Source organism: Panthera onca, chromosome E2, assembly GCF_046562875.1.
Source record: "Panthera onca isolate mPanOnc1 chromosome E2, mPanOnc1 haplotype 2, whole genome shotgun sequence".
In the NCBI taxonomy this organism is placed as follows: Eukaryota; Metazoa; Chordata; class Mammalia; order Carnivora; family Felidae; genus Panthera; species Panthera onca.
In genome coordinates this window covers 50,302,202-50,327,580 of record NC_138353.1, presented here as the reverse complement: position 1 = coordinate 50,327,580, position 25,379 = coordinate 50,302,202, and the positions used below count along the sequence as shown (strand labels likewise).

Sequence of the window (25,379 nt, the reverse complement as noted above, 5' to 3'; positions counted from 1 at the left end):
ACAAAGGTGAGTGCGAGCATGTGTGTAAATATATGTACACCTTTACATGTAGATCTGATCCAACTTAAAGTTACAGTAAAAAAGGAGCTACATTTGTTTACGTTCCTGGCAGATTTTTAAGTATATTTTTCACGTTCCTGTTTATTTTTCACTGCAATGTATTAAACCATCAAATTAGGTGTTTATTATATGTAGCTTGAATAGGAACCACCATAGATGTGACTGTGCGCCCAGGGGGCTGTGCAGTTTGGCAGGCAGACATTTCAGTGGGACCTGGCCAGCCCCAGAGCGCTGAGATCGGATGCAGGCTCTGTCCTGAGCTGCGTCCTCTTAGCCAACCTCACCTCTCTGTGCACCTGCTCTCAGATTTACAAGAAACAAACACTACCAGGAAGAGACTCTAAGGGTGTTTTGTGAGGGTTACTTTAAATACACATTAATTAATTTAAAATTCATTTTAGGGAGCGCCCCTCTATCTGCTAAATGGGACACTGTCCAATTCATAAGTCATTTAATGTACCCAATGAGATCTTTAACATTAAAAAATAAATAGGCAAAATTCATTTTAGAATGGTTGTTACACACAGTCTCTCACACACGTACACGTTCACAAGCTTACTCACATATCCAAAAGCACCTCCCACACTCATGCAAATCCTTACATACACCGCCACACAGCTCCTCACATGCTAACTTGTACATATACACACACTCACACACATCAACGCTATTCCCACACACGTGCACACACTTGTAGGTCATTCACACATGCATTCCCAGACTCCTTACACACTTGCATCATCCTTACACATAGTCACTCAAACTCACAGACTTAAATACTAATTCATGTTAAGTGCTGAGAATACAGACTGGTAAACAATTTTTTTTTAAAAAGAGACTTTATTTAATAATGCTTGCAAGCTATGTCAATAGGTATAGCATAGACGACCAAAATAAATGGATATATGTTTTCTTCTGAATATAAGAAAATGAGTCGAGAAATACTTTTGGAAACTTAAAAGGTAAACATACACAAAAATTACTTTGATTTTTGCTATTATTTTTAATACTGCTAGGGTTACTATTAGTCATAAGTTTTTCTTAAAAAAAGAAAGCATGTATAGCCAAGATCTATCCACAATTTGCTCACTCTTTCTGAAAAGTCTTCTCAAAGTGTGGTACTAAAACCATACATTCTCCAACTGGGCTATAAACCACAGTCCTCTGTTTTACAAGTGTGTATCTCCAGAAAGGAGGCAATCCAGCCTCCTCGGGTAAAATGGCAGCTTCGGAGAAACCCAGTTTGGAGAAGTGTGGATCCACCAGCACCAAAGGAATTGTCTACAATCTAAGATGGTTAACACGACTATCACTGATTGTGGATGACTGAATCTCCCCGCAGATCCTAATGATTGTTAGCCACTTGAAAGTGAGCCCTACCTCTTCAGAGCTGGCATGCCCTTCCCCAAATGGGGATGAAGGTTCTAGAGCTGATGTGGACGTAACTATGGAGAAGGTCACTGTCATTTAGTACCAAAATCAAGCCAACTGAGGTTTACTGTCTAAAGTCTTCCTTTACGTATCATCTTTCATTATAGAAGGAATTATTTTAGCTACAAATTGGGTTAAATAGATAAATGCATATTCCTAAAGAGGAAAGTATGGCCTTTTAATCCATTGCTAAATGAGATTACAATTATTTTTTTTCTACACACAACACAACACCTATTAGTGTTCAAAACAGGATCCACAGGCACTGACAGACTAACAGTCTATTAGATATAACACACATCATATATAACAGTTATAATATATACGTTTATGTTGATAAAATGTCTCATGCAAATCAAAAGTTATTTTTAAAGCTCAGTATTTATATTTATTCAAAGTATATATTGAACACCTCTACAGGGTAGGAGCTAAGTCTGGCACAATGTTTAATTTTTTTATCCGCAATGACCATGACATTCCATTAAACTCAATAATTAAAATTAACAACCTTCATATTAAAACATGACTGGCAAGATTATTTGGCTATTGTTGCCCATGCCTAAAAATACTTTTTAATTATTAACTATCAATTGTTATTTTAAAATTTACCTGTCCTCTACACTTAACTCCCAAATCTTATGCTATCATGTCCTGTGCTAGAGCTCCTAATGAAACTACTGGATCATGTTTATACCTTGATCAATGCTATAGTTCCAAACTTTTCCAAAAGAGGGGTTCCTTTTTATTTTCCCTGCAGAGAAGACAGCAATGTGCTGTTAAAGGTACACATTAGGAGCAGAGCAGCCGTGGAACTGCTATGCCACTGAAAATATTAGTCAGCTGTCAGAGAAGCAAAAGACATTTTGATAACCAGCCGCATAGGTCTCTGACTTACTGGTACGTGCTGATCAATACTACTGTTAGAATGTACTAATTTATTGAGTTTAATATTTTTTTGATACATTTATACTTGTCTAAAATTATAGCAGCACTGCCATGGCAACTTCTTACTCAACACGTCTCTGGAGGCAAGGGAAACAAAAGCAAACATGAACTATTGGGACCTCATCAAAATAAAAACCATCTGCACAGCAAAGGAAACAATCAGCAAAACTAAAAGGCAACTGATAGAATGGAAGAAGATATTTGCAAGTGACATATCAGATAAAGGGTTAGTATCCAAAATCTATAAAGAATTTATCAAACTCAACACCCCAAAAAACAAATAATCCAATGAAGCAATGGGCAAAAGACATGAACAGACACTTCTCCAAAGAAGACATCCAGATGGCTAACACATGAAAAAATGCTCAACATCATTCACCATCAGGGAAATACAAATCAAAACCCCAATGAGATACGACCTGCCACCTGTCGGAATGGCTAACATTAACAACTCAGGCAACTACAGATGTTGGCGAGGATGCAGAGAAAGAGGAGATCTTTTGCACTGCTGGTGGAAATGCAAACTGGCACAGCCACTCTGGAAAACAGTAAGGAGGTTCCTCAAAAAATTAAAAATAGAACTATCTTATGACCCAGAAATTGCACTAGTAGGTATTTATCCAAGGGATACAGTTGTGCTGTTTCACAGGGGCATATGCACCCCAATGTTTATAACAGCACCATTGATAATAACCAAAGTATGGAAAGAGCCCAAATGTCCACTGACTGATGAATGGATAAAGAAATGTGGTGTACATATATATACAATAGAGTATTAGTCGGCAATAAAAAAGAATGAAATCCTGCCATTTGCAACTACGTGGATGGAACTAGAGGATATTATGCCAAGTGAAATTAGACAGAGAAAGACCAATATCATATGACTCCACTTGTATGAGGAATTTGAGATACAAAACAGATGAACATAAGGGAAGGGAAGCAAAAATAATGTAAAAACAAGGAGGAGGACGAAACATAAGAGAATTTTAGTTACAGAGAACAAACCAAAGCTTGCTGGAGGGGTTGTGGATGGGGGATGGGGTAAATGGGTAAGGGGCATTAGGGAGGACACTTGTTGGGATGAGCCCTGGGTGCTATATACATAGGGGATGAACCACTGGAATCTACTCCTTAAATCATTACAGCACTATGCTAAATAACTTGGATGCAAATTAAAAAATAAAAATAAAGTAAATAAAAGTTATAGCAGCATCAACATTACCTTTTGTAAATCGGTAGCATGTTAACATATAAATAACATGGTCACATGTCTCCCACCTAAATTTTATCCCTGGAAACACGAAGCATAAAACTAAAAGCATATTTTTCCTATTGCTAATGTGACTATCATCCATTTCCTGTGGAATAGGTGACGGTGGGAAAAGGAGTTTTAAAACATGTTCATTTTGTATATAAGTTTTAATATGCTGCCAAACATTTGAAAATGGACGGGTCCAAGTTAAAGAAAAAATGAGATCCGTACCTGTCTGTGATTCCACATGAGTCTATCTGAAGGTCACTGAAGTTCCCAAGGGATCCCTGCTGAACTGAAATCAGATCCACCACCTTGTCACTGACAGAAAGGAGTCTCATACATCCCTGAAATCCACCAAGTGGATTTTTACATTTGGATCCAAAGCTGTTGTCAGGACAACCTGATCAAAACAAAACAAAACAAAGTAAGTCAGGATACATCATCATCAATCAGGAGTTAGTACACAGACTGCTTCATTATGAAAAAAAAAAAAGAAAGAAAGAAAAGAAAAGAAAAGAAGTAGCCATTTGATTATTTTCTTAAAATTAAAAGAGGGAGGAAGAGCCCCTTGCAGTCATCATTAGTCTGATCTAAATGACAAACTGCAATTTATACAAAGTATTTCTCATTACTACCATAGGATTCTTATGAAATAATGTTACAGTAATTATCATACAATTATTATACTATATTATTATTACATAATATTAAATTATGTATTACAGTTAAACATAGGAACTTAGTCTTTTGGAATGCAAAAAAAGGCATAAAGATTGAAAATGTGCACTGCACATAAGAAAAGATAAATCAATAACTATGAAATACCTTGGTATTTGAAACTATTTGGGAAAGGAGTTATATTGACTTGGGATAAAATTACCAACCATCTATTTAATTAAATACTTTATTTTTATATGCATATAAAAGCCGTATACACATGCATTTTAATAAATCATAATGACTTAATGTCAAAAACATTTCACTGTGATTTTATTTATCCTTTGACTCACAAAAGAATGTTCCATTTATATTGATTTTTTCTAACACTTACCTAAGCCCTGTTTCTAATTATTTAAATAATAAAGAACTATAATATTAACCATTACTCTCTGAGTTTTAATGATGTTCTAAGTGTTTCTCTATCCAAGTGAAATAAATAATTTTATGGAGTATGAGCACATATATTATACTTATGTATTTTTCATTAATCTTTCTTTGCCGTTATGGTTGTCAAGCACTATTACAGTTTCGAAGAATAAGAAATGAATCAGCAACTTCCTAATTCCAATACAATCCACGCTATTTTTCTACCTGAGAATTTCCATTATAATTACATACTGTGACTGAAGATATTTCCCCTTTAATGCTTGTTTTCCTAACAAAACCCATTTATATGGCAAGTGAAGACCAGGATTCATATTTAAAACTATTATCAGGTACACTGAAATATTATATTTTGACCAAGGGAGACTCCGAAGTTTCAGATTTGATGTATCAAGAAAAGGTGATGAATGCTCTTTGAGTATCAATTTATTGCACAGGCCACTACACACGTTTTCGGTGCTTAAAATTCTTCTGTGGTATAGGATATGGTTATTATAATCTCGCTGTGTTTTCTAGATGACTTATTAACCAATTAAGAATGTTAAAGTAACAACTGAGACGATAATAGTTCAACAATATTTGGGGGTGACTACAATATGCCAGGAATATAAACAGCTCTGCTAATCTCCTTTTCTCCAGGTAGTGTTTCCTGACACGTTTCAAACTATCTCAGAATAAAATAAATTTTGCAATATGCCTGCAGGGAATAAAACTAAGCAAACTCAGTCACCAAGAAAGATGATGGAACTTTCAGAAAGCACATTGTCGTACCATGAGGAACTTTGTATTCCTAGCTACGATGTTTAATAAGCAAGAGATTCTAAGAATAAAGAAAGGTTCAAGCCAGGTTAGTCTCATTAGTCTATGATAACAGGCACCCACAAGTGAATATATTGCAACAGCAAGGAGAGGTTCAGCACTGAACCCGTTTGAGATGGAAGTTTTAAAATATGAAGATTTCTAGGGAATACTTAATGTTGAATTAATGGATGGATCCATTCCTGGAGGCAGTCGGCATGTTAAGCACCTCTGAAGATGACAGATAAATTATCACTCGATGTCACTGCACCAGAAGTAAGATGTCGGCTTTGACTTCACGGTGGTCTAGCCTGTTCACTGGATGGATAATGTTTGATTTACACAAGCGGGGGTGTGAGAATTCTGCACACGGTCTAGTGCCTCCAGTTGGCACCGCACAGTGTGTTATTCTTCAGCACAAAGATCACATGGGGCAACATACAGAAATTAGACATTTATCTGTCCTCAACCCAGACTTAAAATTTATAATTTATAAATGATAAAAGCTGGGCACAATGCACCACAAAGCAGTCCAAATTTGTGAAAAGCACTCAGCTGGGGCTGGGGGGAGAAAGAGGAGAGAACGACGGACAGATAATGGGATCTGGCATGGCATATGGAGAATGCTGTGGTTTCTGAGCAGCCCCCCTCCCAATATAACTGTCACTCTCAAGATGGGCCTAGAATGGATGTACAATGCGGGCTGGTGGAACAGTGGGGCACCGCAGCCATGTTAGGCTGATTGTAGGCTGATAAGATCACCGGAAATTTGTAGCTGAACTGAGACACAAATGGAAGAAAACTTGTAAGATCCCATCTCAGAACATGGGACATTTATTCACTTGAGGATAAACTGGCTAAAGAATTAACACCCTAGGAAGCGCCTTCCACCTAGATAAAGCAGATCCTAGTAATACAGGGGGCTCTCATGCACAAAGAGCTGAAGGTCCAGTAGGGTCAACAACTGTCACAGTTTGCCTTCGGACTCAGGGCATCCAGTGCGAAAACTGGGAAGAGATGATCACCCCACTCCCCTTCCAGTCCACTTCCGGAATCCAGGATTCCCAGCCCAAAGCCCCAAGTGAGCTTCCAGAAGGATGGACCTTCTCTATCAGTCTCTGGAGCACAAACCCAGGAAGAGGAGGGGGGGAGCTGGGCAGCAGAAGGCCTTCTGCTTTCTTTTGGACCCTTGTTCCCAATCCTGGAAGTGTCAGGGTGCTCTACAGTTTGCAGAGCATGAGATCAGTAGAATCTCATGCTCAAAATGTTCTGGTACCAAAGGACACCAACCGAGAACTTGATTGCGTTTTATTATGGAACATTCCACAGTATATTGGTTAGGAACTTAGAAACACCTCAATAGATGCCAGTTAAAAAGAACATGAGAGGGAGAAATACCCCAGATTCGAGACAGTGTTTATCTGGGGAGAAGAGACATGACCCTGGAGGGACAAATGGATATTGATACTATTATCTTTCTAAGCTGGGAAATGCACATGTAGATATGCACAGCATTCTAATTAATATGCTTTAAAATGCACACATGATGTAAGATGTGAGCAACCGAGGACACTGGGTCCAGGGGGTATGGGAACTCTGGGTATCTTTGCAGCTTTTTGATAAATCTAAAAGTATTCAAAGATTAAAAGTTTATTTAAATAAAATGGTGTGTATCATAATAAAAACAAGCAAAATTACAGAGTGCACATGTGATGTAGGTTTCACCATAAAAAAATATTACAGAATGAATAATAGCAATAAAAATTTCCACAAAAATAGGTAGGCATTATTAAATATGAACATAAAGGATGAAAAATACTGAAAGAATGATGATTCTATTTTCATGATTTACACTTTTATCCAATCCAGTCATTTTTATCTAGTCTTTTTTTTTCCACACTTAACAATATGCGTGTTTTTAAAATCTCTTTTAGTGCTTCTAAATCTTTTCTGTTGAAGTGAAAGCTCTTAGTTAATTTGTTCTCTAGATCTTACCATTTATTAAAGGAATGTGCTCCTATGGATTCCCAGAAAATCAATCATATATTCCATGAGGTTTAATAAACAAGTTGGTTCAGAAATGTACAAATCTCGCTAAAGAAGCCAATTACGTCTTTTGGGATTGTTGCCACTATGCTGCCATTCACAGTAATGGATTATGTAGGGGGTTTTGTTTGTTTGTTCTCTTTTTTTTTTTTTTTTTAAGAAATTTTTTACTTTCCATCCACCTTATTTCCATTTCGTTGGCCTTTGTGGAAGAGCAGCTTAAGACCACTCAGTGCTGGTTCCTGCCCATTCAGTCGCCTGAGCAGCGGGAGCTGTGGACCAGTCTTCAGCAGCAGGCTGAGCGCCCGAGTCAGTAGGGAAATGCCAAACAGGCACAGAGGGCACCTGCCCACCTTCAGGACCAGTCTGTGACTTCAGGGTGAGTGGCAGTGAACTCAGGCGCTGGAGCAGCCCGTTCACCCTGAAATTCCTCCTTGGTCACAGTCTTTTCAGCAGCAATCTGCTCCTCCTTTTCAATCTCTTCAGGATCTCTGTTGAAGTAGAGACCAGACACGACTTCCTACGGGTGTTGTGGGTAATGGCACCACACGTGCACAGAACTTCCCAGGCCGGCGTCCAATACATCAGGCCCACTGAGCGAGCTCCCTTGTCGTGACAACGGATGGCGATGTCCACAGGGCGGAGAGGGGAGTTTGTGCTACACAGAGCGATGGTAGGCAGGTTAATATAAGACACCTCTGTGAGAGACTGGTGGTCAGCCCTGCAATTAATAACCAGGAGAAGTCTCAGCTCCTGGAAGGCTGCCTGGATCTGGTTAGTGGAGGTTCCGGGGGTGAAGTGGCCAGCAACAGGAGCGGCTCCAGGGGCAGAACACTTCAGCCCAGCTTGCTGGCCAGGATTCCTGTATGATACGACGCTAACATCAGCCAGGTTTTCATCAGCAACAGTGGCGCACGAGCTGCCAGCAGAAGCTTCTCCCAAATTCTCTTCAGATTCATGATGTAGACGCCATCACCTTTCCTTTTGTAGATGTACTGTCGTTCCACTTGCAAGTCAAGGTTGGTGCCACCCACGCGGGTTCCTGCTGCGAAAATTTGACGGCATCCTCCTCCTTCAATTGTAGGACATCGAGGGCTCTGGACTTTGTGAAAGTTTCCCTTTAAGTTATGGTGGGAACACAGAGCAACGCCATATGGACCCCTCCTTGGGTAGCATGGAAAGTGTTTGTTTGAAAGTGTTAATATCAGCCGAATGAGGCATGGTCTGCGTGCTTACTGTCAACTCTTAGAAAGGAATTTGTATTTTACTGATGAATCATAAAGATTGGGCTACTTGCCACCAAATTCAAAAGTGATTCTAGACAGAAGGACTGTTAAAATTCAAAACTGCAGCAATAAAAAACATACCAAGTCAAGATTAGAAATAAGTCTTACTATTAACAGTTTTACACCTTTGCCTTTCTAATGGCAAATCACCTTTGATTTTAATTTTCCACGCTAAAGATTCATTTCCATTTCCAAGGTTTTCTTTTCCAAACTTTTAGTTCAGTCAAACATCCCCTGGGCAGGTAAACGCTTCATGTGTCTTTGTTCTCTTAGAGAGATGACCTGGTGTTGAAGGTTGATGCCCTAATTTCATCCACGGTATCAGTGCATTATTACTTAGCGATGAGCAGAGGTTTCTATGGCTAATTGAGTTAGATTATTTGCCATTGGCATAATATTGCCCTTCTGCATTGGACAGTAGGAAAGCAATAAGGATGCTCCAGAGGAGCTAAGAGCCACGTTCAGGAAAATACTGCAATAAAACCAGGCCATAAAAGTCTGAAAAAGTCATATAAGAACCATTTAACACTAGGAAAATATAACAAAGTTCGAAAGTAAGAACTGAAGAGGGTGGCTAATTTGCAGTCATTCTCATGCAGAAATTGTAAACATAAGTAAATCCATCTCTAAGAAAGGCCTTTTAGGCCATAGTCGGTCATCTTGATTCACTCGACATTTCCATGCTCAACGAGAGGGAGACATTATTCCATACTATTGACGTTCGTTAAAATGATGACATCTCCAGGACAAAAGGGGAAGTAACTGCAAATATGGGTCAGTGTCCCATATGGCCTGACCTCTTCTCTTACCTCCAAAATAATAGGTGCCACCTGAATAAGTCTGCTCAGACCCCAGGGAAGAAGCAACAGAGGCCACCTGGCCATCCACTACCACACTCAAGTGATTCCTTTTGGCAGATAAGGAGATGGAATGCCACTGCCCATCATTTAATCCAACACCTAGGGGAGATAAAAATCAGTTAAAAGAGTTATCTCTCAACAGGGAACAGCATAAGCCGTTGGTTAGGAACAGCAATATACACATCACCCAATCAAGCACAGCACTCCCTTATGTTAACAAAAGGAAACCAAAAGACAGGAAGAGGAGACAAGTGGGTACCCTCTTGGGGAAAATGGTATATGATTCCTTTCTGAGGGTCTCAATAAAGGGAACAAAATCCCCAACACTGGGCAAAGTCTAGCCCAATAAAACGATTTATCTGCTTTTTTTTTTTTTTTACATTTGTGTGTAATCATTTTATATATTTAGCAAAGTATATCAAGTCAATCATTACAAAAATATTGGGAGAGACTATAATGAATATTGAAAGTTTGCCCATATAATACAAAGTTAAAAAATAAAGCAGTGTGGGGGCACCTGGGCAGCTCAGTCGGTTAAGTGTCTGACTCTTGGTTTCGGCTCAGGTCATGATCTCACGGTTTTACGAGTTCAAGCCCCACGTCAGGCTCTGGGCTGGCAGCACGGAGCCTGCTTGGGATTCTCTCTCTTTCCCTCTCTCCCCACCCTTCCCCTGCTCACGTGCTGTCTGTGTCCCTCTCATAAATAAATAAACATAAAAATATATAAATAAATAAATAAATACAGCAGTGTGTAAAACCCCATTTACATAGTCGAGCCTCATAGTGCAGAGGATTTGCAAATCCACCTAAGTCACCATAATGTTTTTGTAACCCCCAAATCAATACTCAGGGCATCTCTGGAATCATTCACAGAAATGTATATAGAACAGTGGAAAAACGGAGTGGATGGACACACGTTTCCAGCTGAGGTTAAACAAGGAGATGATACTTGTTTCAGCTGTCGTATGTAAACACGTTTTCCAACTTTTTGTGCTTTTGGTTGGTGATTTTGCAATTTAAAAGACCTCAGGGGGCACCTGGGTGGCTCAGTCACTTGAGTGACATGGGTCATGATTTCAGCTCAAGTCATGATCCCAGGGGTTGGTGAGATCAAGCCCCTGACAGTGCAGAGCCTGCTGGGGATTCTCTCTCTCTCCCCTTCTCTCTCTACCCCAACCCCGCTCATGTACATGCACACTCTCTCTCTCAAAATAAACTAAAAAAAAAAAAAAAAAAAAGATATCAGTCCTAGTGACAAAGTACAGGTTTGGTGTTACTACATGCAAGAAGGCTGTGATGTGTCTCACAGAGAAAACACACATGCTCGATGAACTTCACTCAGCCATTGCTTATAGTGCAGTTGACCATGAGTTCAATGTTAATGGATCAACAATATATATGAAATAAGGTATCTTTAAACAGAATCACACATAAAACAAGGTTATGGATTGATTGGTTGACAAAAATGTTGTGACCAGAAAGTCACAGGAACCTAACCCCATTAATTCTAGGAGTGATGGTTCAGTGTTTGTTAATGCAGTGTCCACAGTGACTTTCTACAATAGAACTACTGCAAAGAATGAGAATCAACTCCATATATACAATTCTAAGGATACTCCTATTTTTTTGTATACATATGGGGAAGGGCTGAAACTACCCCAATATATCGACAGTAATTTTTTCATCATGGAAAATTGTGGGTTTTGTTCATTCTTATATTTTCCCTGGAGTTCCCAAGATGATATATATGACCAAAATTCACACGAATCAAAAATCAAAGTTTTCTCATCACTTCTAAAAAATAACCTCCCATCCCTCCCACTGAAGCTCCTGTGTCATGAATCCATGACATGAGTTAGCCCTTTCCTTCTTAAAGGGAATTAAGTCTGTCGGTGGTTGAACATGAGCAGACAGGTGGAGTCTAAGCACCTCTATTGTGGATTAACCATCAAGGTTTTTTATATCCATTGAATACTCAATGCTGTATGACTTTATGGATCAAATTAGTAAACTAAACTATGAGTACTCTATTAAACCCAAAGGTCATGGCCTCTTTTCTGTTACTATGTACAATGTACAACTTCTTTACTTCCTCAGCTATTTTTGACCAGCTATTTTTCAGACAGAAAATGTGTAGAAGCTCTGTTAGGCGATTAAGCTCTTTGCCCTGGATTTATTTAGTATAACGCAAATTCCATCCTGGGCACCAAAGCTCATTTTTATACTACATCCAGGAAGGAGAAAAAAGATTTTCAAAGACCCAACTGGTTTAGTTTGTGAAAGATAATGAGAAAGACCTAAAAACTGAGAAATGAAAAATGTAGGTTAGATACTTTTAGATACCTTTTCTAAGAGTGGGTTCCGAAATAGACAACTGAGGAGTTATGTAATCCCTGATGGTGTGAGATTGGACTAAAATAAATCAAATGCCCCAGATTTGTCATCTAGAGCTTCCTTTAAGAGGATACATTTAGAGTGAAAGCCTTTGTATTGAGCTTTGCGTCACACCTACAGACACCTCCCACCCTCCCTCCCCTACCACGTGCCTCCTATCAGCTCTCTCAAAGGCTGGGTGTGCCTATAGACACGACTTTGCAGCTCTTATTTAATTTTAGGCTTTCTAGTGGTCGAGGACAGTGCTTCCCAAGCCACCTGGGGTGATGAACATTTTCTTTTCTGATCTACTGCGGACTGATCCTTTCAAAACCTCAGCGAAAATCAATTACTAAAAATTAAATAAAGAAGACATAAAATATGAGTCCAGCAACCTTGGCCTCGGATGATGCAGCAAGAACTTATTGCTCCAGCAGTGTTTTAGAGCTTAATCCCAATTTTTATACTCCATCTGGAAACAAGTATTTCACCGAATGAGTGTTACTCAGGGACCACACTTTGAGTAGCAGCGCTCCAGGGATCTGCTGGGTGAGGCATGCGTAGGAGTAAAGTCAAAGGCTCGGGGATTTCTTCCCTTAGTACAGAAGCCAGTTTAGATTAGGAACAAAAGATGGCCAGGACAGCCGTTCTGTCATCTGACACAGTTCAGTCACCCACCTAGGCAGCTAGCACGTTGTGAAGTTGTGCTATCGTTGTGGGGGAAACTTCAGGAAGCTATTCTCAGGCCTCACTTATAACAGACACTGCTCACTTATGACGAGGAGGCTTGTTACCCATCAATAGGATTTATTATATAAGTGAAATAATGAACAATCCACTTGATTTCTTTCTCTTAACTCGAGACACTAAGAGGGTAATTTTAAAATTTGATTCTCTTTTTTACAGGGTGCCTGGGTGGCTCAGCCAATTGAGCATCTGACTTGGGCTCAGGTCATGAGCTCACAGTCTGTGGGTACGAGCCCCACATGGGGCTTACTACTGTCAGCTCAGAGCCTGCTTCGGATCTTCTGTTCCCCTGTCTCTCTGTCCCTCCCCCACTCCCACTCATGCCCTCTCTCAAAAATAAATTTAAAAATCATTAGAAATAAAGTTTAAAAATAGATTCTATTTTTAAAGTTTATTTATTTATTTTGAGTGAGAGAGAGAGAGAGAGAGAGAGAGAGTGCACGTGTGCACACACAGGAAAGGGGCAGAAGGAGGAGGGGAGAGAGTATCTTAAGCAGGCTCTGCCCTGTCAGCACAGAGCCTGACGCAGGGCTCGAACTCACAAATCATGAGATCATGACCTGAGCGGAAATCAAGAATCATATGCTTAGCTGACCGAGCCACCCAGGCACCCCAAGATTCTATTTTTTTTAAGTGTACAACTCCTTCCTGCTTTTGGATCTGATGAGAGGGAGCCCCTTAAAAGACCACGTCGCTGTAAAAGTATGGAAGGTGACAAATCATAGAATTTGCACTCATTCTTGTTCATGATATTAGGTAAGTAAATGCTAATTTTAGCACTGCTCCCACCACTCGTAAGTTTTGAGTTGGGGAGGGACATGTTGTTGGTATAACAATAAGATAATAAAAACAGTTTTTACTGAACTGGTATCTGTAACAGGTATTGGGTGCCTTACATGCATTGTGTCATTTCATCTTCAACACTGCTATTGCTATTCTCATTTTAAAGATGGAGAAAATGAGGCTCAAGTAGGAAGATCAAATCACCCAAGGTAGTGTCCCGCTGGTAAGTTGATTCCAAAACCCACACTCTTCTCTGCCTGCAGGACAGGCAGTTCCTTTACTTTTTTGCTCTTGTAAATAATTAAATTTGAGAAACAGAAAAGCCGCCCCCAACAGCCAGGACGTGGCCTCGCATTCTCAGCCGGGTGATGCTATGGGACGTTGGCGAGCACTCAGAGCGAGCTCTCCCATTGAACACAACCTCATAGAATACCAATATTAGACAAGGTAACTCTGTGACCACACTGAACTTGGACCAAAAAAAGCCAAGACTACTTTCTTATCTTGTCTAAACATAGACGATAACAAGGCTTCTGCGAAAGCCAAAGAATTACCAAACTTCCTCCTTGGGATAACATGAACGACAACGGATGTTTTTGGTTTTTGTTTTTGTTTTACATCAATTACCTTATTTCATTCCTCCATCCTTCTAGATAAGATTTACAAAGATACTTAGTCACACAATTACCCTCACTTCCTAGCAGCATTTAATCCAGAGCAATTTTCCACTTCCTTGAAGCCTCCCCCCAAATGAGCTAACAGCCCCAAGTCTTACAATAAATCACCCTTTAACACCTTAAAATTGAGACGCGCCCATGGCTCCCCAGGTGTGTGCTCCCCTTGCTGCAATAAGCATTCAGCCCGACTTGTTTGATTACAGGTAGTGTGGTGTGGGCTGCGTGGAAGGCGTGGGCAACGCTAAATGGAATGACGGAAGACCGGAATAAGAAGTAAGAGGGAATGGCAGGTCATAGGGAAGAACACGGCTGTTCACCAGAAATCTCTTCCTCTCCCTCCCTCTCTTCTCCCTCCCTCCTCTCCCCCATCTCCCCTCCCCCTCTCTCTCTCTGTCTCACAAAATACAGAAAGAGGAAAAAGATTTATATCTGCTCCTCATGTACAATCTTCTGGAATCAACCCTAAATTGCCACAGAAATTCTGTGACAGCTTAGCCACCATCACTGGCTCCTAAGATGAGAATAGGCATCTATGAAATAAGACGTATAAAGAAGGAAAACCCTGCTGGACAGGGTAGGTACTTTGCGAAGGTGCAAAAGGGAGTTATACGTAGGCTATTGCTCAAGGAACAAGTGAAGGGTTTTTTCCGTTTTTAAATATCTTTGAGTGCTCTGACAACAGAGCACCCATTAGCTATATTCATCCATTAGCTATATTCGCCAACCTGAACTAAAGTTCCAGGCCTCCAGAAAGCTCTTGTCAAGATGAAAATATGGAGATCCCTGGTGCCGGTCACTTTCGGAGAAAGAGGGAGTTTCAGAGAGTGACAGGTTTACCCTCTGAAAGGTAGGAAGAGTCCAACAGTGAAAGGGAGGAAGGTGAAATGACACAGGCCTTCTCCTGGGTTAGGCAAATCAAGAGGGCCAGTCCTCTGCTGGGGTCACAAGAATCGCGAAGGTCTAGTAAGTGAAAAAATGCCAGAAACATTTCTTACTCTGCAAGCCTGCCTCACCAGGCCCTGCCCCTGAGAGCAAGAAGCTGGTTTATAGGCCTGATTTTCACCCTCAGCCAAAAGCAGCAGCAGAAATGCTAAATCATAGCAGAATCTCAAATCCTACAATACAGAGTCTGCTTTAAACAGGAAAATATAACCACACTGTTCGTTGGGTTCTTGATGTCATCTGATGATTTTTGCTTTGACATCTGTAAAAGCGACAAAGACTGGAAATATTTTGTGTCATGAGGGATTCTGTAATCCAGCTAATATCTTTTATAGTTTAGACTAACATAATATCTTTAATATTTCAAAATGATATATAGGTTGACACAATATTTTCAAAGAATTCCAAGTGACATTGTGCCAAACTATAGAGCGCATTAAAAATGTATCCTGCTAATTCAAAGATTTGAACAATTCAGTTCTTCCACAGCATAATTTAATTTTTATGCCACTGCAAAAGATAAAAATGTTGATTCTTTAAAACATGTAAGACTGGGAAGTTATACCTTAGCAGCTAAGAAAAATTGAGCCATCCTTATAAAATGGCAAGCTTCAACATGATATGGTAACAATCCACCAATAAGTATTTGGTTCCCTTTAAGGAGTCATAATAATACATTCTGACAAATGACTTAGTTCTAGAGCCTTGGACAAATGAACCACCCACCCAACTACCATTTACAGAGTCCCCTTTCAAGTGCAAAAGGTGCTTGCCTGGCTGAAACCGGCAAAAATTAGTATCTTAAGAGAAACGGGGAAAAATGGGAGTTGGGGGTCGGTAAGTCAAGGCCCACCTGTGTAATGTGAAGTTCAACAATTTCTCCTAGCCTGGTGTTCGTCATTCATCCATAGTCTGCACTCCTTGTTATTCGCTACAGAACAATTACACTGAGTCCTATGACACCATAGTGGATTAGACTGTATAGGGATTTAAATATTAATTTAAAGATTTTCAAATCAGAGTATTCTATATAGACTCAACACCTAGTAATTTATTACATATTCATGCCTGTAAAGTGTTTAGAATGAACCAGCTTCATGGGGCTCACTAGAGTACACTGTACTGAAGCAGTTTCTTTAAGGTGTTGAAACAAGGCTATGCATACAACCACTTCTTAGAATGTCAAATAAATCACAATAAACGACACATTAATGACAAGCTTACATTTTGGGGCCCTCATTTTAGGGAGCCTATTAATTATTTAGATGACACTGATTAATTTGTTTCCTTTGTTTCCTTTTGTCGGGTCTGCAAATCCACCACATTTTGAGCATTACATGAAAAAGTCACAACACAGTAGCTGTTAAAAATTATATTTAATATCGAACTTTCAGCTCCCACATTTAAACTGCAGCGACAGACTGAACACCAATACGTAAAGGCTAGGTATTTGTGCGTCCGTTTACACACTTGTTCCTCCTATATTTAGCTTCCAGCTGTATTTCTGCCAATTTTCCTCTCATATGCGATTAATTTTGGCCATAGTTAACATAGAGGAGTAGTACAGTGGCATCTTTAAATTTTTTTGAAAGATCATTTATTAAACTGATGTAGCAATTCACCCCAATGTGACCTCTAGTTGCTTGGCTTGGGTGTTATTCCATGTGTATGAAAACGTGCTGGAGATCCCTTGTCAAGAACTACATAATTTTAATGAAGAGGCAAAAATATCCCTCACCCAAAGCGCTGACCTAAATTAGGTATTAATTTTCCAAATACTCATACAGTCTCCTTAATTATAGCACTTCTAATCATTAAGATGATAACCGTATTGCCTAGAAGTAGAGAGAATCCCCTCTGGTACCCAAATGGAGAAGTTTGCACAAACCTTTTCATCCTCCCCAATATATCCAACTCTGTACAGAATATATCAGCAAGTGAAGTTACTTTGACTAAGTGCTTGGGTTTTACATCACACACAGACAGAGAAATACAGATCCAAGAAACACTCCTTTTCGCTCACAGACCAGATTAGGCTAATAGCTGTGTTAGACAAAGCCTGGCCTTCCCATGAAGACACCCAGTAAACTTTTGGGCCCATTTCAAAGTCTTTTGCATTTCTCCCAAAACACATTTCCTCAGAATATGTGGATTTATCTGGAGTGGGAAGAGGGTCATGAAAGGAAATTTCTATTCCCCCATAACTATCATTCTGGTTACTAAGAATGGCTAGGGCTGAAGCCACACTTAAAAGGAAATTAGAATCGAGGTCCTCGAAGGAAGAGTCCTGATAATCTTATTAACTCAAGTATTCATTCATTGAACAAACACTAGTTTTTTTTTTGGTTATGCATAAAAGTTTATGGAAAAGGGACAGAGAGATAATGAAATCTTTCAAACCCATACGCTGTGCCTGCAGGAATACACTTATTACCTGCTGTGATGTCACTGGGTAATTTTCCTGGCTGGTAGAGATTCAGCTTAAGTTTTCCATCATTAAGAAAGAGGAGGAGACCCCCTGAAACCAGCTGAAGTTCACTGAATAGCAGAAGTCCTGCCTTATTCCAGGTTCGAAATTGAAAAGTAGCAGACAGCTCGTCCTCCCCGGAAAAGCCTGGCAGGGCTAAGTAACTCCTGGGGCTGAGAAAAGTCACAGGCACAGACTGTGACTGCGAACAAGAAAAGGACACATTTCCCTGAGAATGAAGCAAAAGAAAAAGCTTTCAGAATGACTCCCATCATGTTAGTAATAGAAACTGAAGTGTCACAAAGGCTGTTTATGGATCTCAAATTACCCTTGATTTAAAACAACAAAAGGCTATCAACATGAAAATTCAAATCCTTGCCATTTATCTTAAAGGTTCTTCAAAATCCAGTGACAGCACGGTCAGGCAAACTTTTCCCTAGGCTCTGGGTGAAATCCATTTTTCCTCAGCTCTCAACTTCTGTAAAGGCATCTAACTCAATGTGACTGAATTCAATACAAATTTATTTAAGCCAATTCTTTGTTCGTATCTTCTCTTGGATTTCTACTCCTTGGGCTCTGGCTGAAAATGCTTTTCTCCTTCGTCCTTTGCTGCCTTTGGTTCTAATCCACCCCATAACATAACCAATATTAATGAGCTACTCTTTTTCCTTCTGTATTTTTTCATATTTCATATATATATGGATATATATATATATATATATATATATCCATATATATATCCTCGTTTCCAGGTTTTGTCTTTCCCAGAAAGACTGTAATAAATAACTCGGTATGCTCCTCTGTATATTTTCAGTTCTACGGAAAAGGGTTCTAAATGCAGAACTATATATACTTACATGTTTTAATAAATATTTCCAGCTTCTTTTCCAAAAAGAAGTTAAAATACTCCACAGTTCTACCGGTAATATACAAGCATATCCTTGTCCCCACATCCTTGGCAGGAATAGGTATTATAGATCTTTTAAATTTGCACAAGTTCAATGACAAAATGCCAAAGTGATATATCATTCTCATTTATCTTGCATTTACCTGACCAATAGCGAATCTAAGCATTTTTCACGAGTTTGTGGCTCTTTGGGACTAGCTTTCCTCAGAATGGTCTCTTTATAGCATCAGCCCATCTTTCCTTTTTTCTTGGATACTACAATGTACAATGTACTACTTACATTCTTTTAGTTTTTTTAAAGATTTTATTTTTTATTTTTTTAAGTAACCTGTATACCCAACGTGGGGCTTGAACCCACAACTCGGAGATCAAGAGTCTCATGCTCTACTGAATGAGCCAGCCAGGCGTCCCAACATTCCTTTATTTTTTAAACATTTTTGGCTCTTTCTTGTTATGCCTGTGTCATCAGATTTACATGTATTATTTCTCATCTAACAGTTTTAAAACAGAGTTTCAAGACACCTTAGACTTGCATAAATTTTCATTAAAATACTATGTATAAAAATTATCTAACTAGTAAAGTATATATTTAAGGATTTAAAAAATCTTTGCCCCCTGAGTTATTTAGAAATAGTTAGGGGCGCCTGGGTGGCGCAGTCGGTTAAGCCTCCGACTTCAGCCAGGTCACGATCTCGCGGTCCGTGAGTTCGAGCCCCGCGTCAGGCTCTGGGCCGATGGCTCGGAGCCTGGAGCCTGTTTCCGATTCTGTGTCTCCCTCTCTCTCTGCCCCTCCCCCGTTCATGCTCTGTCTCTCTCTGTCCCAAAAATAAATAAAAAACGTTGAAAAAAAAAAAAATTAGAAATAGTTAAACATGTTCCTTAACAGGCTTCAGAAATGAAGATAAAGGTTTTTACTTTTCCTGAAAATATTCTTTAGCATGTTTTCCAAATACAGATTTGGAAAGTCAATGAAATCAACTGTACTTAGAAGGATACACATTGGAATTAAACCAGTTAGTCTTGGTTAAACAAAGATATTTGGCTATGTTGTGATCCTGTTAAAAGTGAATTAGCTTTCATTGTGGACAAATATCTTGTCCCAGTGAATGGAAAATAAAAGCTGAAGAGTAAGTGATGCTGACCCATAATGTAAAGGCAATTATAAACTAACAAACCTCGTAAAACTGGAAACATTTTACCAGCGGCAGTTTGGTCTGATGCTTCATTTGGACAGTGGCCTGCTACCCCGCAAGCAGCAAATCCTCTTGCCAGTGAAAAGTAGGTGTTAGCTGCATGGGCAGTTTCTGGAAGCTCATTTTGCCAATGAAACACACACATCTACCTACGGCTTTTTGATTTTCCTTTTAAGTCATCTTCCCTCTTATCCAAGTATAACTAAAAATCTTTCTGAATGGTATATTCCTATAGATAACATCGATTCACACAGAGAATTAGGAATAAAAAATAAGAAAATAAATATTCCCGTGATGTGCTTTGCAACTGGCTGATATAACACGAGCTTGAATTTATATATCCTGAATTTTGAACAATTAAAGAAATGTATTGAAAAGGATCTACGTTTTTCTTTTCTTTCATGAAGCTTCTTTCTTGAAGCTTCTTTCATGAAGCTAGTTAAGCTGGAAACCGTGTCTCCCAGAATCCTCTTTCCTGGCTGCTTCTGGTTAAAAGTTAGTCAAAAACGGAGCTTGTGTGGTAGTTGAGGCAAAAGTGAAATGCCAGCCATTTTTTTCCATGGGAGTTTGTTTGTTTGTTTGTTTATTTATTTATGTATTTATTTCCTGTGATACAAGCACAGTGAGGGATGATCACAGAGGAGCTGGCTTTCCTTCACCCTGTTCTAACTCTTCTTCCTGACAGCTGGCCTCCACTTTTCAGCTCCTCTGACAAATGTGAAGATCCAAGTCCTAAAAGAGATCCCTTGTTCCTAAAACTCGTAGTGGTGCTACTTCCCTGATGGACCCCAGACCAATACAGTTATATTTAAAATCTGCTGCATTTCCATAGCATTAGAATATAACGCAGCCTGACCAACATCACTATTGGGACAGATTGGCAGAGGCAGTGTCATAACGGCCTGTTCGTTTCTTTTACTTGTTATGAATGACCATGGCAAAATATAGTTTTTCAAATGCCTCTCTAATACACATGGATATTATCTGATTCCAGGAACTTGATTCCCTTGATTAAGGGAGGTTGTCAGGGCGTATCTTATTAAGGTAGTTACAGAGCAAAGGAAATTGGTCCCCTGGAGTAAGAGCGTCACGACAAAATGAAATTATCAACTGTAAAAAAAAATGTTTTACTTCATATAAAAATAAAATAATCACGCTCTGTGATATTTATAATTGCTTTAAGTAGAATTAATCCCTTACATGAATATTGCCAAGCAGAGAAAATTTTTAAAAAAGTAATCTCTTAAAAAAAGAGAGAGAGTAATCTCACATCATATCAAGTGGGAATCCAAAGGGAAGGAATTTTATTGTGTGAAAAAGCAACAAAATTTCATTCATTCATTTATATGAAGATTCACTTACCATAGTGATGATCTCTGGTTTTTGTTGCTTGGCCAAATCAATGATATCTACTCCATTATAAAAGAGATTTTCTAGACACCCATGAAAATTTTTATGGGGGAATGACACTGATTTTCCAGGTGCTGGAATCCCTCCGAAGCTGATCTTAGAAAGAAAAATGGCATCAATAATATTGTTTAGTGATTTTCTGACAGTTTGCTTAAATAATTATGATTAGTAACTATAGCTTTAATCATCACAGATAAATCAATTTTTCATCACCCTACACTGCCATGTTGCTAATTTCATATGGATATTTTTAAAAAATTAAAATGCAGATTCGAAAACAAATTTACATGCATTCAGTTTTCATTTACACTAGAGCTTGATTATTCTTACAAGTTACTAATCACATCTGGATGTTTATTGGCTGATGAATAAAAATGCCTCTTTATATCCATGGTAAATCTCTGTTTAATAACATTAACTGGTTATAATGGCGTTTTGTTCTATATGTATTTCCGGCACACATTGGTGTTTGTGCATTTGAATCGATTGATAATGAATTAATTAATCTATTAGTTACTACAACCTCTCCATAAATCTACACTGCTTGAGGGTACCCTAAAGCGCACAAAAAAATCATGCAACACATTCTGTATTTACCGGTGGTAATATGATCTCTTGGAGATTTCCTACATGTGATAATCTGTGACTATACATTTCAGGTAAAAAAGAAAACTCTCTCTCTCTCTGATAACAGATTAACATATCATCAGAAAGACAAAGCCTCAGTAGCATATGCTCAAATCTGCTACTGTGAGTTAGGTCACCTTGGGAAACATGTCACCAGGACTTTGATTTACTCTGAAAGAGGGAAGGGGTGCTGTCTCTACAGTATGTTTTCTTTTGCATGGCTGCGCCACATATACATTGTAAAAATCGGCATTAATTGGAACATAACTATCACACCTCATAATCAAGGTCCAGGTAACTGAATTCTCCCTGGGCGTGGAAACGGTGCCTGTGCTCATCCACTGTAAAGTTCACTTGTCTGCCCAACCGTTGGATCAGCACTGAATGCCAGTGCTGATCATCCAGCAGGCTGCCCAGGGTGAGATTGATCAGTGTGTGAGCAGAGGGCAGTTTGGTTTCACCTTAGAAGAGAAAAAAACAACAGTACCGTTATTTCCAGTCTAAAAAAAAAAAAAAGTTTCCCCTTGGGGACCAGGATCTCTCATAATTGCAATCTTCTTCCTTGCATTCCATCCGAAACACTGGCATGGATTTACCTGGAGTTTGAATATAATATCCTCTCAACCTTGCTGGAATTTCTTCCACCATTAATTCTTTTTATTAGTATTTCCCATCACATGCCATTTGCAAAGTAAAATGTATCTTTGCTACAATTTCATTATTTTTACTAGCTCAGTATTTTTCAGGGACTCATCCCTTTCTTCATGATGTTTGAAAACAGCTATGTAGTTCTCTTGGCACTAAGCAAAAGAAACATCAAATGAGGGTCTTGCAGGGGTGCCTGGGTAGCTCAGTTGGTTAAGCGTCCGACTTAGGCTCAGGTTATGATCTCATGGTTCCTGGTCTCAAGCCCTGCATAGGGCTCTGTGCTGACAGCTCAGAGCCTGGAGCCTGCTTCAGATTCTGTGTCTCCTTCTCTCTGTCCCTCCCCTGCTCACTCTCTGTCTCAAAAATAAATAAAACATTAAAAAAAATTTTAAATGAGGATTTGTACAATTTGCAAAATAGGAACCATTTTTATACCTAAGTATGATACTGGTGTACATATAAGCCCCTGAATCTGGAAATAAGGCACCTTAATTGTTATACGATAAGCTATAAAAGCATAAAGTTACTGAAGTGATATCTAAGTGGCCAGACTGTCAAACACTTCGCCAAATAGATTTACCTGAATTAATAAGTAAAAAGAGTTTTCCTCTTCGTAAGTCCAACGTGATATGATCTCCATTTTGCCCTTCCCGGTGGAGCAGAATTCCATCACTCTGCATAGTTTTAAATTTCAAAGAAATAACATCCTTTATTGGGCTCAGGGAGTTTTGATCAAATCTATAGACAAGGGAACTTTTTCCATCAAGATCAACCACTTCTGATCCTAAAGACAAAGACATTAAAAGTCATTCTAAAGGATAAATATACTTTTTATTAAAGCATTTTAAATGCGCATATATGTACATATGAATGTACATGTATGTACACACATATATATACATACACATATATACATATATAAAGCATTGTGCATACACACATGCACGTATAGTTCAGTTCCAAGCCAATCATGAGGGAAAATAAAAGCTCGTGTCTAATTCCCTTGTGATGCCTGGGATTGATTCCATTTTAGTCTTTGCTAACCTATTTACAAAATCATTATCTAGAAATACATCTCAAAATGTATTCCTAATTTTCTATTATTGAAAGCTATTTCTTTTCATTCAATGAAAAAATAAAATCAAGAAAAAGGTTATGATCAATATCCACACAACCACTTTGCATATTTCACCATCAGTATTTTTAATCATGTTCCTGAAGTGCTGAAGGCAAATGGTGCTTAGCTCCTGAAAAAATGGTTTTGATATCTCAAAAATTCTCTCACACATGCTATAGATAAAAGATCTGCATAAAAATTTAAACACATCCATCAGACTCATCAAATGCCATCTCAAGTATATATTAACCTGACCTTTGTGCTTTGTTTTATTATTTTTGTGGCTAAGTAATAGTATTTAAGAGCAATGCTATCTTCTGTCTTCTAAAGAGCATCACTGGAAAGATAGTCACTTAATGATATTATAAGGGCTTTTCTGCTGCATTTGTGTCAAAACTGTGACATTGACATGTTTTTTCAGCTTTCTGACAGTGTCTTATCTACTCATTGTCAAGATCACTTTTATTCAGTTCATCTGAAAAAAGATGTCATGTTATACCAGTAACATAACAGCATATCTGTCAAAATCAGTTGCACCCAAACAACAGACACAAAATAGAACTGATAATACTCAGAAAGCCGAGCAGGGTTTTCTACATTTCGCAAGTCAAAGATTTTTTTTAAGGCAATTACCTTTGCGAGTACATTTATGTAATAAATGAAGAAGTTAGGGAAACCCAATGAAGCTATTTTTCAACCGGTTAGCTGACTTTTCCCAGTCAATGAAATGACATTACTCGTCTTGTTTCATTTGACAAAATTATTACAGCTACTTGTATGCCCAAATATACATTTCATTCAGATTATCCATCATATTTAATGTGAACCATTTATATTCACCACCACCCCCAACTTTTTTCAACTATTTTATGCAGCTATCTTTTGAAAAATCAGAGGTTTGATTTTTCCACATCTTGTTAATGTGCTTATAAAGAATTCATTCACCAAATGCACATGAATAAACATTGCATTCTGTAGAAAGAATAATGTTAACTGAACAATTATTCCTTGTTATATAGCTGAATGAATGTGCATGGTAAAAACATAACTCTGTGTCAAATACAAATAATGTGTTCTATGATTATTAGATTACAATAAATTAAGAAAAATTCCAATAAGACAGACTTTAAATGCTGATACATTTGGAGCAATGCAGTTATCTCTGAGTTAATGTATTGCTTAAAGGCAACCATCATAATAATGATTTTACTTTAGATAAAGTCTATTTTTGGAATAAGCTACCAAGAGAAATTTTTTTCCAATAAAGGTTTAGCCTGTGTTACTTTACCCCACTATTTCTTTCTTTCTCTTCTTCGCTATTATTATTATCACATTATAATGGTCATAATCATCCTTCATGGCACCTAAAGCTTTTGTGCCTTGTATATTTCCATCAGCAACAAAGGAAAGTGAAAAATGTGTCAGACAATTGATGTCTAAAGCAATGGTATACTGCTTCATCTCTTAAAACGAAGCCACTTGCCATTTTCTCTCATTCTTACCTATTATCTTCTTACTCCATGGATATTAACTAAGAAATCTGAGACATTCAGAAACAATAAGTATCTATTCAGCAAATCGTTTGTGAGACCCTGTGATGGATGCTGAGATCGAGAGAGTAATCAACACCAGCAAAGCCCCCTGCCCTCATGGAGCTGACATTCCATGAAGGTGGACACTGCTCAGCAAGAGAACAACCAAGA

At 38.6% G+C, this 25,379-nt stretch overlaps 1 protein-coding gene and 1 pseudogene across 5 annotated transcripts in view; both read right to left on the bottom strand.

Moving 5' to 3' along the window:
- The window catches only part of CNTNAP4 (contactin associated protein family member 4), a 251,964-nt gene that overhangs the window by 81,617 nt on the left and 144,968 nt on the right, over positions 1-25,379 (bottom strand). For 4 of the 5 annotated variants that reach the window (XM_078439006.1, XM_060650097.2, XM_060650096.2 and 1 more), the window contains 6 exons: positions 23,140-23,343; positions 22,188-22,372; positions 21,237-21,380; positions 17,742-18,003; positions 9,735-9,884; positions 3,920-4,091 (listed from right to left, as the gene is read on the bottom strand). In XM_078439006.1, the coding sequence (XP_078295132.1) occupies positions 3,920-4,091; positions 9,735-9,884; positions 17,742-18,003; positions 21,237-21,380; positions 22,188-22,372; positions 23,140-23,343 (1,117 nt within the window). Of the gene's footprint in view, positions 1-3,919; positions 4,092-9,734; positions 9,885-17,741; positions 18,004-21,236; positions 21,381-22,187; positions 22,373-23,139; positions 23,344-25,379 lie in introns of those variants that run through there. The other variant, XM_060650099.2, reaches the window with a different exon arrangement.
- On the bottom strand, positions 7,859-9,180 carry LOC132691283 (small ribosomal subunit protein uS2 pseudogene; annotated as a pseudogene).